The sequence below is a fragment of the Leucopleurus acutus genome, assembly GCF_964270905.1.
Source record: "Leucopleurus acutus genome assembly, chromosome: 13".
Classification (NCBI taxonomy): Eukaryota; Metazoa; Chordata; class Mammalia; order Artiodactyla; family Delphinidae; genus Leucopleurus; species Leucopleurus acutus.
The window spans coordinates 72,119,768-72,132,909 of NC_139155.1; the positions used below are offsets into that span (position 1 = coordinate 72,119,768).

The window sequence follows — 13,142 nt, forward strand, 5'->3', positions numbered from 1 at the left end:
CAGGAAAAAATTGTAGGGTCATCTGTTTTTTAGTCAAGAAGACATTCTTGCTACTCCACAAAGACTCGTGATTTTATTTACTGCCCACCCACTAAGTGACAGGCAAAGACCGTTTTGTTAACTATGTTTCCCCAAGACCACTTACGAGGACAGCCCTGGGTGGCCAAGGCAAGCACTGGTCACTCACCCGCGCAGCTTCCACGATGGCACTTTCAAACTCCCGATAAGCCTCCCAGATGGCGAGTCCCTTGGTCATGTGTAACCCGACGGACGAGAGGGCCCTTTCAAACACAGAGCGGACTTTCTCAAGGCCACCTTTCTGACCAATCCCGCCGACTGAGTACTGGCCGTACTCTAGCCAAATGTTAGGACCTAAAAATGAGAAGTGTTCTATTAGTTCAGGATACGATATGCCCAAACATCAAAACTTTTGTTCTGATGAACAACAGAAGAAATGAGCCCACCAAAAAAGTACTCATTCATGGAGAAAGGGAAGAGCATCACCAATAAGTATCCCAGGTTCCCTGTACCAACACTGCAGCCCGAAAAGAAAGTCTATCTTAATGGCCCTACTAGGTATAACCATTGAGATCTGACTCCATAAACAGTACATGCCAAGTGGTAATATGTACTACGACTGATTATAGAGCTCATTTGTTAAAACTGAAAAAATCCAGTAAAGATTTAAATGAAAATAGTTACAAATCTGAGTGACTTTTCAGAAAGACTGCAAAGCCTAGAATTTTTCAACTTTTAAATCTTGATTCATTTTTAAGCCTTCTGATCAAAGTGAAACACAAAATTAAAAGCACCAATCCTGTTACTAGAGATTTTAAATCTCTAAAACACAACAAAAAAGACCTGGTTACCTTGTTTCTTTCACTTTTTAAACTTTCTATATACTCACTCCTGCAGCACTAAGACCAATGAATTAAACTCTCTATGAATGCATCGATTCTTACTGTACATATTGTGCCTATCAAGTCACTTTTCAGAGATCTGAAAATAATTTTTGATGCTCATACACTAACCTTGTAAAATAAAAATACTAGAAAGATAAAGCCAACATGAGAATTACTGTGTGTTTTCCTTAGGCTTGCTTTCTCAATGAAATAAGTCATTTCTAAAAACTTAGCTAAGGTTTGTGAGCTACTCTGCTTTTGCTCACCAGTACAGAGCTGCCATATGGGCTGCAAAACGAAAACGGAAATGAACTAGCTCTTGGAGCTGAAGCCCTTAGTGAGAGTTAGCCTAGTTTACAGAGGGTCTATGCTTCTCACTAGGGGAAATGCCCACAGAGGGAGTAAGGAAAATCAGATAGGAAAAAGGGTATTTAATTAAAAATTGGAAACATTTTAAAATAATTTTGAGAACACTCTGTCCATAGCATTGTGTGATATATAGTCCTCGATGTATGTAGAGAAAATATTTAGAGACTTATACCATCAAACGGGATTTTTTTTTCTTCTTTTTTTTGCGGTACGTGGGCCTCTCACTGCTGTGGCCTCTCCCGTTGCGGAGCAGAGGCTCCTGACACGCAGGCTCAGCGGCCATGGCTCACGGGCCCAGCCACTCCGTGGCAATGTGGGATCCTCCTGGACCGGGGCATGAACCCGTGTCCCCTGCATCGGCAGGTGGACTCTCAACCACTGCGCCACCAGGGAAGCCCCCATCAAACGGGATTTTAAGGGAGGGAAGGCATCCACACTTCACTTTCACTGGTAAAATGTCAAGACCAGCAGACAAGGGATCTCCGTGGTAATGGAAGATTCTGCATCTCGATGCAATGGTGGGATAAAATATCACATTGTGTGTATACAATGTGTGTATACACACACATTGTACCAAGGTCCATTTCCCGGTGTTGAGTTTGTACTATAGTCATAAGATATTGGGGGAAACCGGATCAAGCAAGTACATAGGACTTCTCTGTACTATCTTTGCAATTTCCTATAAATCTATAAAAATGTCAAAATTAAATGTTTAAGTTTTTTAGTACTGGGGAAAAAAAAAAGCCTTCTGTCCAAAGCTTCTGAAAATCCAATCAATGTGTAAAAGGTAACCCTTAGTCATCTGGAAATACCAGGTAAGTTCTCCCTGCCAGATAAATGGTGGGGGTGAGTATATTCACCTCCTTCCTTCAAATATTTCTTCTACTTGTATTTTAAAACCTAAAGCTTCAATTGAAAACCACAAACAATGATAATAATAAATGAACTCCAATCTTTCCAATCGCTGGATGAATGCTCTTTACTGGGTAGCAACACCTCACAGTACAATCCACGGAGGCAGAGTGATGCTAGATGAGCCCACCTGACACCCTCAGAAGAGCCCGCAGGGAACTTACAGATGTAATCCTTCACCGCTTTCTCGAAGAGGTCATACACGTGCTCTCTGTCCAGGCCGTCCAGGGCCATGCTGATCTCGTCATGCAGCCACTCCAGCCAGAGCTCTACAAGACACCAGGGTCCCCTGCGTTACCACCCCCAGCACCAAAGGGCGGGCTGAAAGCAGGGACTGCACCGTGAGGCATCAGCACGAGTACGGTTCATCCACCTTATACAACCTGGCCCAGTTCACAGAAATTCAATTCTTAAAACCTGCACCAAGCACATAGAAGGCTTATGCTTCCAAAGAAGATCAATCACTAAAGTCATAATATCCCTAGAGTGGCTGGGCGTTTTATATTTTGCGAAGCACTGATATATTTTCTCATTCAATCTTTGTCAAAAACCTATGAGGTAGGTGACAGAGACATTAATAACAATGGCATCTATCTAAGCATTTACAACATGCCAAGCATGTGTTAATAAATGTTGTGCACAGAATGGCTCTTCCAATCAATGTACTACAAGGCAGAAACTACTGTTATCCCCATTTTACTGCTGGGAAAACTGAGTCTTAATAAATTTGTTTATTCATTTATTTATTTTTGGCTGCACTGGGTCTTCGTGCTGAGCGCAGGCCCTCTCTGGTGGCGGCGAGTGGGGGCCACGCTTTGCCGCAGCGCGCAGGCCCCTCACTGTGGTGGCCTCTCCCATTGCGGAGCACAGGCTCTAGGCACGCAGGGCTTCAGTAGCTGTGGCTCGCGGGCTCTAGAGCGCCGGCTCAGCAGCTGTGGCGCACGGGCTTAGTTGCTCCGTGGCATGTGGGATCCTCCCGGACCAGGGCTTGAACCTGCATCCCCTGCACTGGCAGGCGGACTCCTAACCACTGCGCCACCAGGGAATTCCAAAACTGAGTCTTAGAATGTTTATATAATTTGTTTAAGGTCACACAGCTAGAAAGACATATAGCCAGGCAATCTGATTTCAGCTTCTATGCTCTGCAGTTATGCTTTGTGGGAGGGAGAAGGGGACAGAACTGGATCTAGGACCTGTGTTTTCCAACTTCTCCCTAAAAGATCAATTATGTATATTCACGGAGATTTAACTACAAAGATGCTCAGTGTAATTATATTTCAAATAAGCAGAAATAATCTAAATGCCCAACTACTGTGGAACAAATAAGGTATGAAACATTTAAATTAAAAATTATTTATGAAAGTTTAGTTATAATACATTTACAGTTATCTGTTTCTGAGAATGGATTAAATACACAAATACTAGAACAGGAAACAGAAAGGAAATGGGGGAAAAGTTTAATTACATAGAAATATTTTATGATAAAGTTAGGATAAAGAAATTAGGATTCAAAACATGAGTCAGTATCGCATGACCACAAGTATGTTTAGCAAAAACTAGAAGAGGATAAACTAAAAATCGCTGACTTTGGATGATGGGTTTTCTTCTTTCCACTATACTTATATGTTCCAAATTTTCTATAAGGAGCATGTCCCACTTTCAGCACTGAAAAAAAAGGACACTCTTCAATTCTCTGTGTTTATAAAAGCAGCCCAACTGTGGAAGCCTTACCTTCGGTCAAAGGAAAGATCTCGCTCATCTTCTGGCGGGCCACCCTCACTTTGGTAAGCTCCCCTTCCAACCGAAGCAGCCGGATCAGGTCCACGTGGCAGTTGTAGTCATAGACGTTGATAGACAGCTAGAAGAAAAAGGAACAGAAGTTGAAATTTAGAATGCCATCATCAAAATAACTCAGCTTTGGGCTTCCCTGGTGGCGCAGTGGTTGAGAGTCCGCCTGCTGATGCAGGGGACACGAGTTCGTGCCCCGGTCTGGGAGGATCCCACATGCCGCGGAGCGGCTGGGCCCGTGAGCCATGGCCGCTGAGCCTGTGCTCCGCAATGGGAGAGGCCACAGCAGTGAGAGGTCCGCATACCGCCAAAAAAAAAAAAAAAACCACTCAGCTTCTTTCACCATTGGTGCCGACACATGTCTGCCACAAGCACAAAATATGTGCAATGTGGGAGAGCCACGAAAAGAGCAAGGCAACGTTTACCTTCAGGAAGAGGGAGAAAAATCCACAAGAAAGAGCTTTTTATAATAAACTTAACGCTCTCAATTCCTGTCAGAACACATGTGGGTTCTCTCTGAAATACAGAAAACATTCTAATGAAGCAAATAAATAAACACAAAGTATGACCTGAGGCAAGTTATTAACTTTTCTAAGCCTCCATTCCCTCATCTGTAAAATGGGATACACCACTAGGTTCTAGCTCGTAAGGTTCTTGTGAGGTTTTTTTTTTTAATAGAGCTTTACTGGAGTATAATTGCTTCACAATACTGTGTTAGTTTCTGTTGTACACCAAAGTGAATCAGCCATATGCATACACATGTCCCCATATCCCCTCCCTCTTGAGCCTCCCTCCTACCCTTGTTATCCCACTGAAAGGTAATTTAGTATCACGCTGTAGCACGTGCCAGGTACATCAGTAACAGCTCTTTTCTTTTACTAAACAAACAAACAAATGAAAATCCCTATCGGGAGAAACAAGAATGGCAACAGACTGATGAAGCTGAGTGATAGGTACAAAAACGTTTATATTTCAAGTTAAAAGTTAATAAATTAAGATAACTGCTTCCAAAGCTATCATACATCTGAGGCAAAGGAAAACTAAAAGAACTTGTCACTAGCAGACTTACTCTTAAAGAATATCTAAAGGAATTTCTTCAAACAGAAAGCAAATGATAAGAGAAATCCTGGAGCATCAGGAAGGAAGAAAGAGCAGAAATATGGCTAAATACAATAGATGATCCTTCTCTTCATGAGTCTTCTAAATCGTATGATAATGGAAATAAAAATTTTAAGGCTATCTGATACCCAAAACAATGACATTTCAAAGGAGGAATGGTAAAGGGACCTAAATAGCAAGATTTCCACACTTCACTCAGGGGTAAAACATAGATACCATGTAAGTCAAATATACTGAAATACCCAAAGCAACCACTGAGAAACTATATAAAGCAATACTCTAAAAATCACTATAAACAAATCAAGCTGGAATACTAAAGAATGTTCAAATAACCCATACGAAGGCAAGAAAAGAGAAACAGGAGAACAAGCACACAGGAAACAAACAGAAAATTTTAAAATGTCAGGCTTTAGACCTAACGTATCAATAGTTACCTTCAAAGTATATGATCTAAACATACTAATTAGAAGACAGAGAATGGCAGAGTGGATAAAAACACAACTCACCTCTATGCTGATTACAAGAAACTCACTTCAAATTCAAGGATGTAGGTAGGTTCAAAGTAAAAGGATGGGGAAAGATACAGCATGCAAACATTAAACAAAAAGAAGCAAAAAGTGACTATACTAATATCACATCAAGTAGACTTTACAGCAAAGAAAATTATCAGAGATAAAGTGGGACATTACATAATGATAAAAGGATCAGCCCCCCTGGAAGACAAAACAATCCTAAAAGTGCACGCACCAAACAACAGAACCTCAAAATAGATGAAGCAAAAACTGATGGAGCTAAAAGAAGAAACAGACACAACCACAATTATATTGGGGATTTCAACATCCCCCACTTCAGCAACTAAAAGAATTACCAAACAGATAATCAGCAAGAATATAAAAGAACTCAACAACACCATTAACCAACATGATCTAATTGCTATATATAGAACACTCTACCCAACAATAACAGAATAACACATTTTTCTCAAGTGCCCAAGGAACATTCACTGAGACCACATCCTGGGCCATAAAACAAACCTCAACAAATTTTTAAAAACTTAAATCATACAGAGTATGTTTTCCGATAACAACAATCAATTACTGTAGGAATATCTCTAAATGCTTGAAAATTAAGCAATACACTTCTAAATAATTTATGAGTCAAAGAGGAAATCTCAAAGAAAATTTAAAATACACAGAACTCAATGAAAATGCAAACACAGCAAATTAAAATAAGTGGACTGCAGCTAGCACAGAGTGGACAGGAAAACTTACAGAACTAAATTCAATGTACAAAAAGAATTATACACCAAGACTAAGTGGGAGTTATTCCAGGTATGCAAGGCTAGCTCAATCTTTGAAAAGCAATCACTGTAGTCCACTATATATCAAGCTAAGGAACAAAAATCATGGTATCAATTGATACAGAAAATGCATTTGACAAAATCCAACAACAATTCACGATAAAAACACTCAGAAAGTTAGGACTTTATCAAAATTAAAACTTTTTGCTCTGTAAAAGACTCTGTTAAGAGGATGCAAAGACAAGCTACAGACTGGAAAAAAAATTTAAAAACCACATATCTGACAAAGGACTAATAATATCTAAAAGATATAACTCCAAACTCAACAGTAAGAAAAAACAATCCAAATAAAATAAAAAGTAGGCAAAAGACATGAACCAACATGTACTGGGTTGGCCAAAAAGGTCTTTTGGGTTTTTCCGTAAGATGTTACAGAAAAACTCGAATGAACTTTTTGGCCAACCCAATATATCCAGGGGACACAGATGGCAAGTGAGTGCACATGAATAACGGTCAGGGAAATACAAACTAACACCACAATGAGCTATCCTTACACACCTATCAGAACTGCCAAAAGGAAAAACAGTGACACCAACAAATGCCAGAGAAGATGCAAAAAAACTGGATCACTCATACATTGCTGATGAGAATATAAAATGGGTACAGCAACTCAGGAAACTGTTTTCGGCAGTCTCCCATAGAATTCAACACACAAGTACCATATCACCCAGCAACTGCACCCTTGGGTGTTTTTCCAGAGAAATAAAACCTATGTTCACACAAACATCTGTACAGGAATGTGCATAACAGCTGTATTCCTAACAGCTAAATCTGGAAAGAACCCAGAAGTCCTTCAATGGGTGAACGGGTAAACAAACCATGGAACACGCACGCCGCGGAATACTACTCAGCCATAAAAAGGAACAAATAAACACACAACTCAGATGAATCTTGAAGGAATTATGCTGAGTGAAAAAAGGTCATCCCCAAAGGTTACATACTATATGATTCCATTTACATAACATTATTGAAATGATAAAATTGTAGAAATGGAGATCAGATTAGTGGGTGCTAGAGGTCAGGAACTGTGGCTCTATCAGGGCAGCAGGAGGGATCCTGAGGTGACAGAGCCAATTTGTGTGCTGACTTTGTCAACGTCAATACGTGGGTTGTGAGACTGTACTATAGTTTTACAAAAGGTCACCAGTGGGGGAAACTGGGTAAAGGGTACACAGGATCTCTCTGTATTATTTCCTGCAACTGGAGGGAAACCTACAATTACCTCAAAATGAAAAGTTTAATTTTTTAAAAAGCTTTCAGGGACTTCCCTGGTGGTGCAGTGGTTAAGAATCCGCCTGCCAATGCAGGGGACACAGGTTCGAACCCTGGTCCGGGAAGATCCCACATGCCGCGGAGCAACCAAGCCCATGCGCCACAACTACTGAGCCTGAGCTCTAGGGCCCATGAGCCACAACTACTGAAGCCCACGTGCCAGGAGCCCATGCTCTGCAACAAGAGAAGCCACCACAATGAGAAGCTCGCGTGCCGCAAGGAAGAGTAGCCCCCTCTTGCCACAACCAGCGAGAGCCTGCGCGCAGCAACGAAAACCCAACACAGCCAAAAATAAATCTTTAAAAAAAAAAAAAGCTTTCAAACAAGTTGGGGTATGGGGTTACATTAAGTCTATACACCACGACTAGACTAGTATCTACTCTTCCAACGTCTGCCACATTTCAGCAATAAATATTTCCCTCTCCAGAGATGACAGATGACCTATAATTCATTCGACTAACACTGCCATTTGACAATATACTCTTAGTAATCTAGACCCTAGTTATTGCATTAAACTGCACACAGGAGGATCTGTCTCAGCAGGTAGCAAGTCTCAGCAGTAATGAGTTAGACCACGGAATTGACACGGGACAGACAAACTGACCAACAGAACACTAGAAAGCGCCCAGAAACAGACCCACGCAACCAGAAAGTATATCACAGAGGGACACTGGGTGTATCCACTAAAATGAATTCATGACCCATGACCATAGCCCCAGTTTGAAAAATACTGACTTAGAGAAACTCTTACAGGGTTTGAGACTAGCACAGTTTAACAGTAACAATGTTCCTTGTAGCTTGTTTGTAATAGGAAAAAAAAAACTGTAAGCAATTCAAATGCCAGAACAACCAATGAGCTGTGGGCTACTCACACCCTGGTGTACTGAACACACAGCAGTCAAAATGGATAACCTGCAACTGCAAGAACACGGCTGAATCTTAGAAACACACTGCTGAGTGGAAAGCAGTCCCGGATGATTACACATTGCATGATACACTTTTTTAAAAGCTCAAAAACAAACAAAAGTGGACAATATATGCTTAGGAATGCATACTTAGAGGATAAAACTAAACATGTTTTAAAAGAGAAGGAAGCACTCAAGATTCAAAAAAGCAGTTACCTGGGTTTGAGGAGGGGATGGGGTCAAGGCAGGGCACTGGCACCGGGGAGAAGCCGCGGGGACGGGCAGCAGTACTGATGAAGTCCCCACTCTTAGAGCAAGGGGCAGAGCAAGGGTGCTCATCTCATCACCTTTACAATTTACAGATGTCAACTGCTTTGTACGGATCAAATTACACACAAGTAGGTAATAAAGAAGAATCAATATCAGGTAAGCCCATGACCTATAATTTAAAAAAAATCTTTTAGCAATGTTCTCCTGCTCATGATTTATAAAACTTGACAGGCTGAACCCACCCCATGATTATGTGATAGGCTGTAAAAGGACAGGACGAGGTCAGGACACAAGTGTTCTAACGTCCACGGGTTCTGTTTCCCCGTCTGTACCGGAAGGCACTGGAGTACACCTCTGCATCTCAAGTGGACTGCCATGATGCACTGATGTCTCAAAATTGGCTGTCAAGTGTGTCACGCAAGTAACCACAGTGAAAGAACTGAAGATCATGGAAGATGTACTCTCCTCACGAAGGAGCAGGCGCAGTTCTCCCTGTCACCCCATCACTCGCAACTCACCTGGGTCTGAATGTGTTTTCTGAGCGTGAAGGGGGGTGGGCAAGTCCTGCCTAGCCAGTCTGAGTAATGTCTATGCAAGCGGCCCTCCCGTGAACACCAGACGGAGGTCAGAAGAGAAACGTAGAAAACTCACTGAAGTAAAGGAACTGTCTCTAGGATGGTTTTTGATCTAAATTTCTGATTTTTAGGCCCAAATAATGAAGATACTATATATGGAGATGTGCTCTGAGAGCACGTACATTAAATGCACACTGACATGCATTTAAGAGACCTTCCAGAGTGTTCAACCAGCACTGACAAATGAGCACGTGTGCCGGTCTAGTCTGGTCTCAGAACACTGTTAACGACAAAGGATGCTTTAAAGAAAGAGAAGGCTTAGCCAACGTGCAAGTGCTCTGCGAATTAAATTTCCTAACTCCCTAACAGCACAACCTGGCCCTGGACTGGGGGCGGAGAGGTGACAGAGAGGGCTGGTGGAGAGGACACTTAGCTGCAATCACAGGAAAGTGGGGGGGAAGGAGAAGGGAGCAGGTCCCATCACTGCATCTACTGTGTGTCAAACTGTGCCTGGAGCTTTACACACCTCTTGCCACTTAAGCTCCACAACAGCCCTGTGAGGGAGGCACTACTACAAGCCTCCCTTTACCAACTGGCACAGCAGGCTCAGAGCGCTGACATGACCTGTAAGACACCATGAGGTGCCACTTTTACTTTCAGGCCAAAAACACAAATGGTGGGAAATCTCCGCTTTTGTTACATGGACAGATACTACTAACTGCGAGCTTTCATAAACACACTCAGAGCGAGAACTGGAATTTGCAAATACGACAAGGCCGAGGGTTTCACAGACCTCTCTGGAAGTTACCGACCATCATGCTCCACCAGGAGAGTCATTACAGCAGGAACTAGAGGCTGTGGGATTAGGAGGAGGTGGGAGGGAGTTTTGGAAAAATTGAAAAGTCCATTTCTAGACCCTCCGGAAAAGAGGATAAAGCCAGAGGCTCTTCAATTCACCATCACCTGCCAGATCCCATCCTGTGTGGTCACCTTTGGTGGCCTGAGGCAGGGCTGGCAACTGCACAATACCAGTGGGCCGGTGGCCTCTGCCCTGACCCACCCTCCTCTCTAGTAAGCTGGGTACCTCACCTCATCAAGGACTTAATCGCTCTGCTTCCAAGCCTCCCCTTCCCCTAAAAAGGTAATCCTCTTTCCCCTACCGAGTAAGCTAATGGCTCATTGAAAGGCCCAAGGCCAGAAGAACAGATTTCCTCCAGGACAGGGACACAGTCCGCCTGGCACCTCGTATTACACTGCTGAATGAATAAAAGACTGAATGGACTTCGGCGTGCTTATTTATAAAAAGCAGAAATGGTAACCACCTGCCTACCCCCAGCTGGTTCAGATGCAATGACAAGTGGGACAGATATACCAAAAGATAATATAACTGTTTCACAACTTAACAAAAACATCACCTCGAGAGAGGACGTTATAAGGAATCTCACACCCAGCAAAGTGAGAAACCCAGGCTAACAACCTCACATCACTAAGTAATTTCATAGCCAGTGTGGCATTCAGTCCACAGACAACCCTGAAAAATTCAAAACCCCTTACGAGTGACTAAGCAAATCATTTCATCATTCCTTCTGTGCCTCAGTTTCCTCATCTGTAAAATGAGAATGTGCTCCATCTGTTTGCCCCTCCAAATCCACTCCACCCTCTCTCTTCCCCGTCCTGTGACCCACTGTGTGGACCACAATGATGAGGTCTCTGGCTGTCTTGCTTCCAGCAGACGGCACCAGCAGACTGTTTGGAGAGAGGCAGAGCAGTAGGTCAGGGTTACTTCTTCCCCACCCCAATCCCTGATGGGAAACTGGGGCCGCACCCCTGGAACAAACGTCTCACCTCCTCTCAGGTGTTGTCTCCACACAACTACTTGGAAAACCAGTCCCTCCCATCACCTCTTCAGGCCTAAAGGTGGACACCTAAAGGTCCTGCTACTACTACCCCTGGGGTACCGAACCTTTACTCCTGATTTCCCTGCCCTAGACACAGTAGTCCCTTTACTGACCTTTCCTCAAACTTTCTTAATTTGAATGTGCCACCTACTTCTTGCTGGAATCCTAGATTACACAAGAGATACCACCACCTGTATCTCATAAGGTTACAGATTAGAAATCACGTAGCTACTAGGGCCAGGCCCCGGGCTTTAATTACCATTATAACAAACCTATGTGCGGAAATCGTTTCTCCCAATTTACAAATGAGGAAGCCGAGGCTGAGAGAGATTAAGAAATTCGCCCATATCAGCTTGGTGCTTTGTGACCGCCTGGAGGGGTGGGATAGGGAGGGTGGGAGGGAGGGAGACGCAAGCGGGAAGAGATATGGGAATATATGTATATATATAACTGATTCATTTTGTTGTGAAGCTGAAACTAACATACCATTGTAAAGCAATTATACTCCAATAAAGATGTTAAAAAAAAAAAAAGAAAAAAGAAATTCGCCCAAGCGCACGCAAGGGTGGAAGAGCCAGAACTGGGGCCTTAGGCTCCAGACGCTGTAATCGCTCCCTTTCCATTTCTATTATCACCGTCCCCATCAATATTTTCCCGACCACGCCATAGTTCATCAACGTCGTCATTCCTACAGGCAAATAACTCTCTTTTAGAAATAAAATTTTATTTCTCGTGCTGGACAGCTGAACGGTGTGGCTAAAAGCGGGAGTTCTGGAGTCGTTTCAAAGTTCAAAGCCTGTCTCGCCAAAAGCCTGTCTCGCCATTTGCAGGAATTGTAATCTTGAGCAAGAGAATTCCCTCCACCAAGAGCCTCAGTTTCCTCCCATAAAACGGGAAATACACTACTTCCTTCAGCGGGTTCTTGCGAGGCGTCAATGGGATAACGGTTGCAAATCACCTGGCAAGCAGTAAGCGTTCGAAGGACGAGAGACGCGCTGATGAATTGCGCTTTGGCGGCCCTGGCGGCTTTATTACCGCCGAGGACAAGGGAGGCGGGCCGGGGCCTGGGAACCTGAGGGAAGGAGCCCGCCGCCCACCCCCGCGCTCACCTGCTCCTCCAGCCGCTCGATCTCCAGCTGGTTCTTCTCCTCTTCGTCGTACTCCCACTCGTACTCCCCCGGGGAGCTCTCGGCCGAGGAAGCCATGGCGTACTCCTCATCTCCATCGCTCTCACTCACGCCTTCCTCCTGCTGGTCCCACTCCGGCCCCACGGTCTTGTACGTCGCGGCGGCCACGGCCCGCGATAACACCTTCCTCCTCGTCCTAGCCTCCTTAGCTTCAGCCTCCTCCCCCTCGGCCTTGGGCCCGGCCTTGGGCTCAGCCTCCGCTTCCGAAGCCGATGCTGCTGCCGCCGTCGCCATCTTGCGCTTCCAGTGACTCGCGGGTCCTCACTCTGCCGCCGAAGACCCACTGAAGTAGAAGCTGCCCGCGGCGCGCGCCTGATCAAAACCGCGCTCTCCTGCCACCTAGAGAGAAACTGTGAGCCACGGATGACGGCGAAACCTCGAAATACACGAAACTCATGCTATTTTATATACTTTTAATAGTTCTTGTTGGAGGAAAAAGAACTCACTAACAGGGCATGTGTTTCGCCACAACTTCGGACAGAAGTTGGGTCCTTAGACAGGAAGTGGAAGCCATAGAGGAAGTCATGGAGTGAGCGTGATGATTGACATTAAGGGTTTGCCGCCATCTTGAGAAGGTCAAAATGA

The 13,142-nt window shown here is 43.9% G+C and overlaps 1 protein-coding gene across 2 annotated transcripts in view; it reads right to left on the reverse strand.

Moving 5' to 3' along the window:
• The window catches only part of SART3 (spliceosome associated factor 3, U4/U6 recycling protein), a gene marked incomplete at its 5' end in the record, with an annotated part of 33,820 nt that extends 21,014 nt beyond the window's left edge, over window positions 1-12,806 (reverse strand). Inside the window, 4 exons of one of the 2 annotated variants that reach the window (XM_082853781.1) lie at window positions 188-372; window positions 2,348-2,452; window positions 3,915-4,041; window positions 12,480-12,806. In XM_082853781.1, coding sequence (XP_082709907.1) covers window positions 188-372; window positions 2,348-2,452; window positions 3,915-4,041; window positions 12,480-12,791 — 729 coding nt within the window. The remainder of the gene's footprint in view (window positions 1-187; window positions 373-2,347; window positions 2,453-3,914; window positions 4,042-12,479) is intronic. The other variant, XM_082853780.1, reaches the window with a different exon arrangement.
• Window positions 12,807-13,142: the final 336 nt, after the last annotated feature.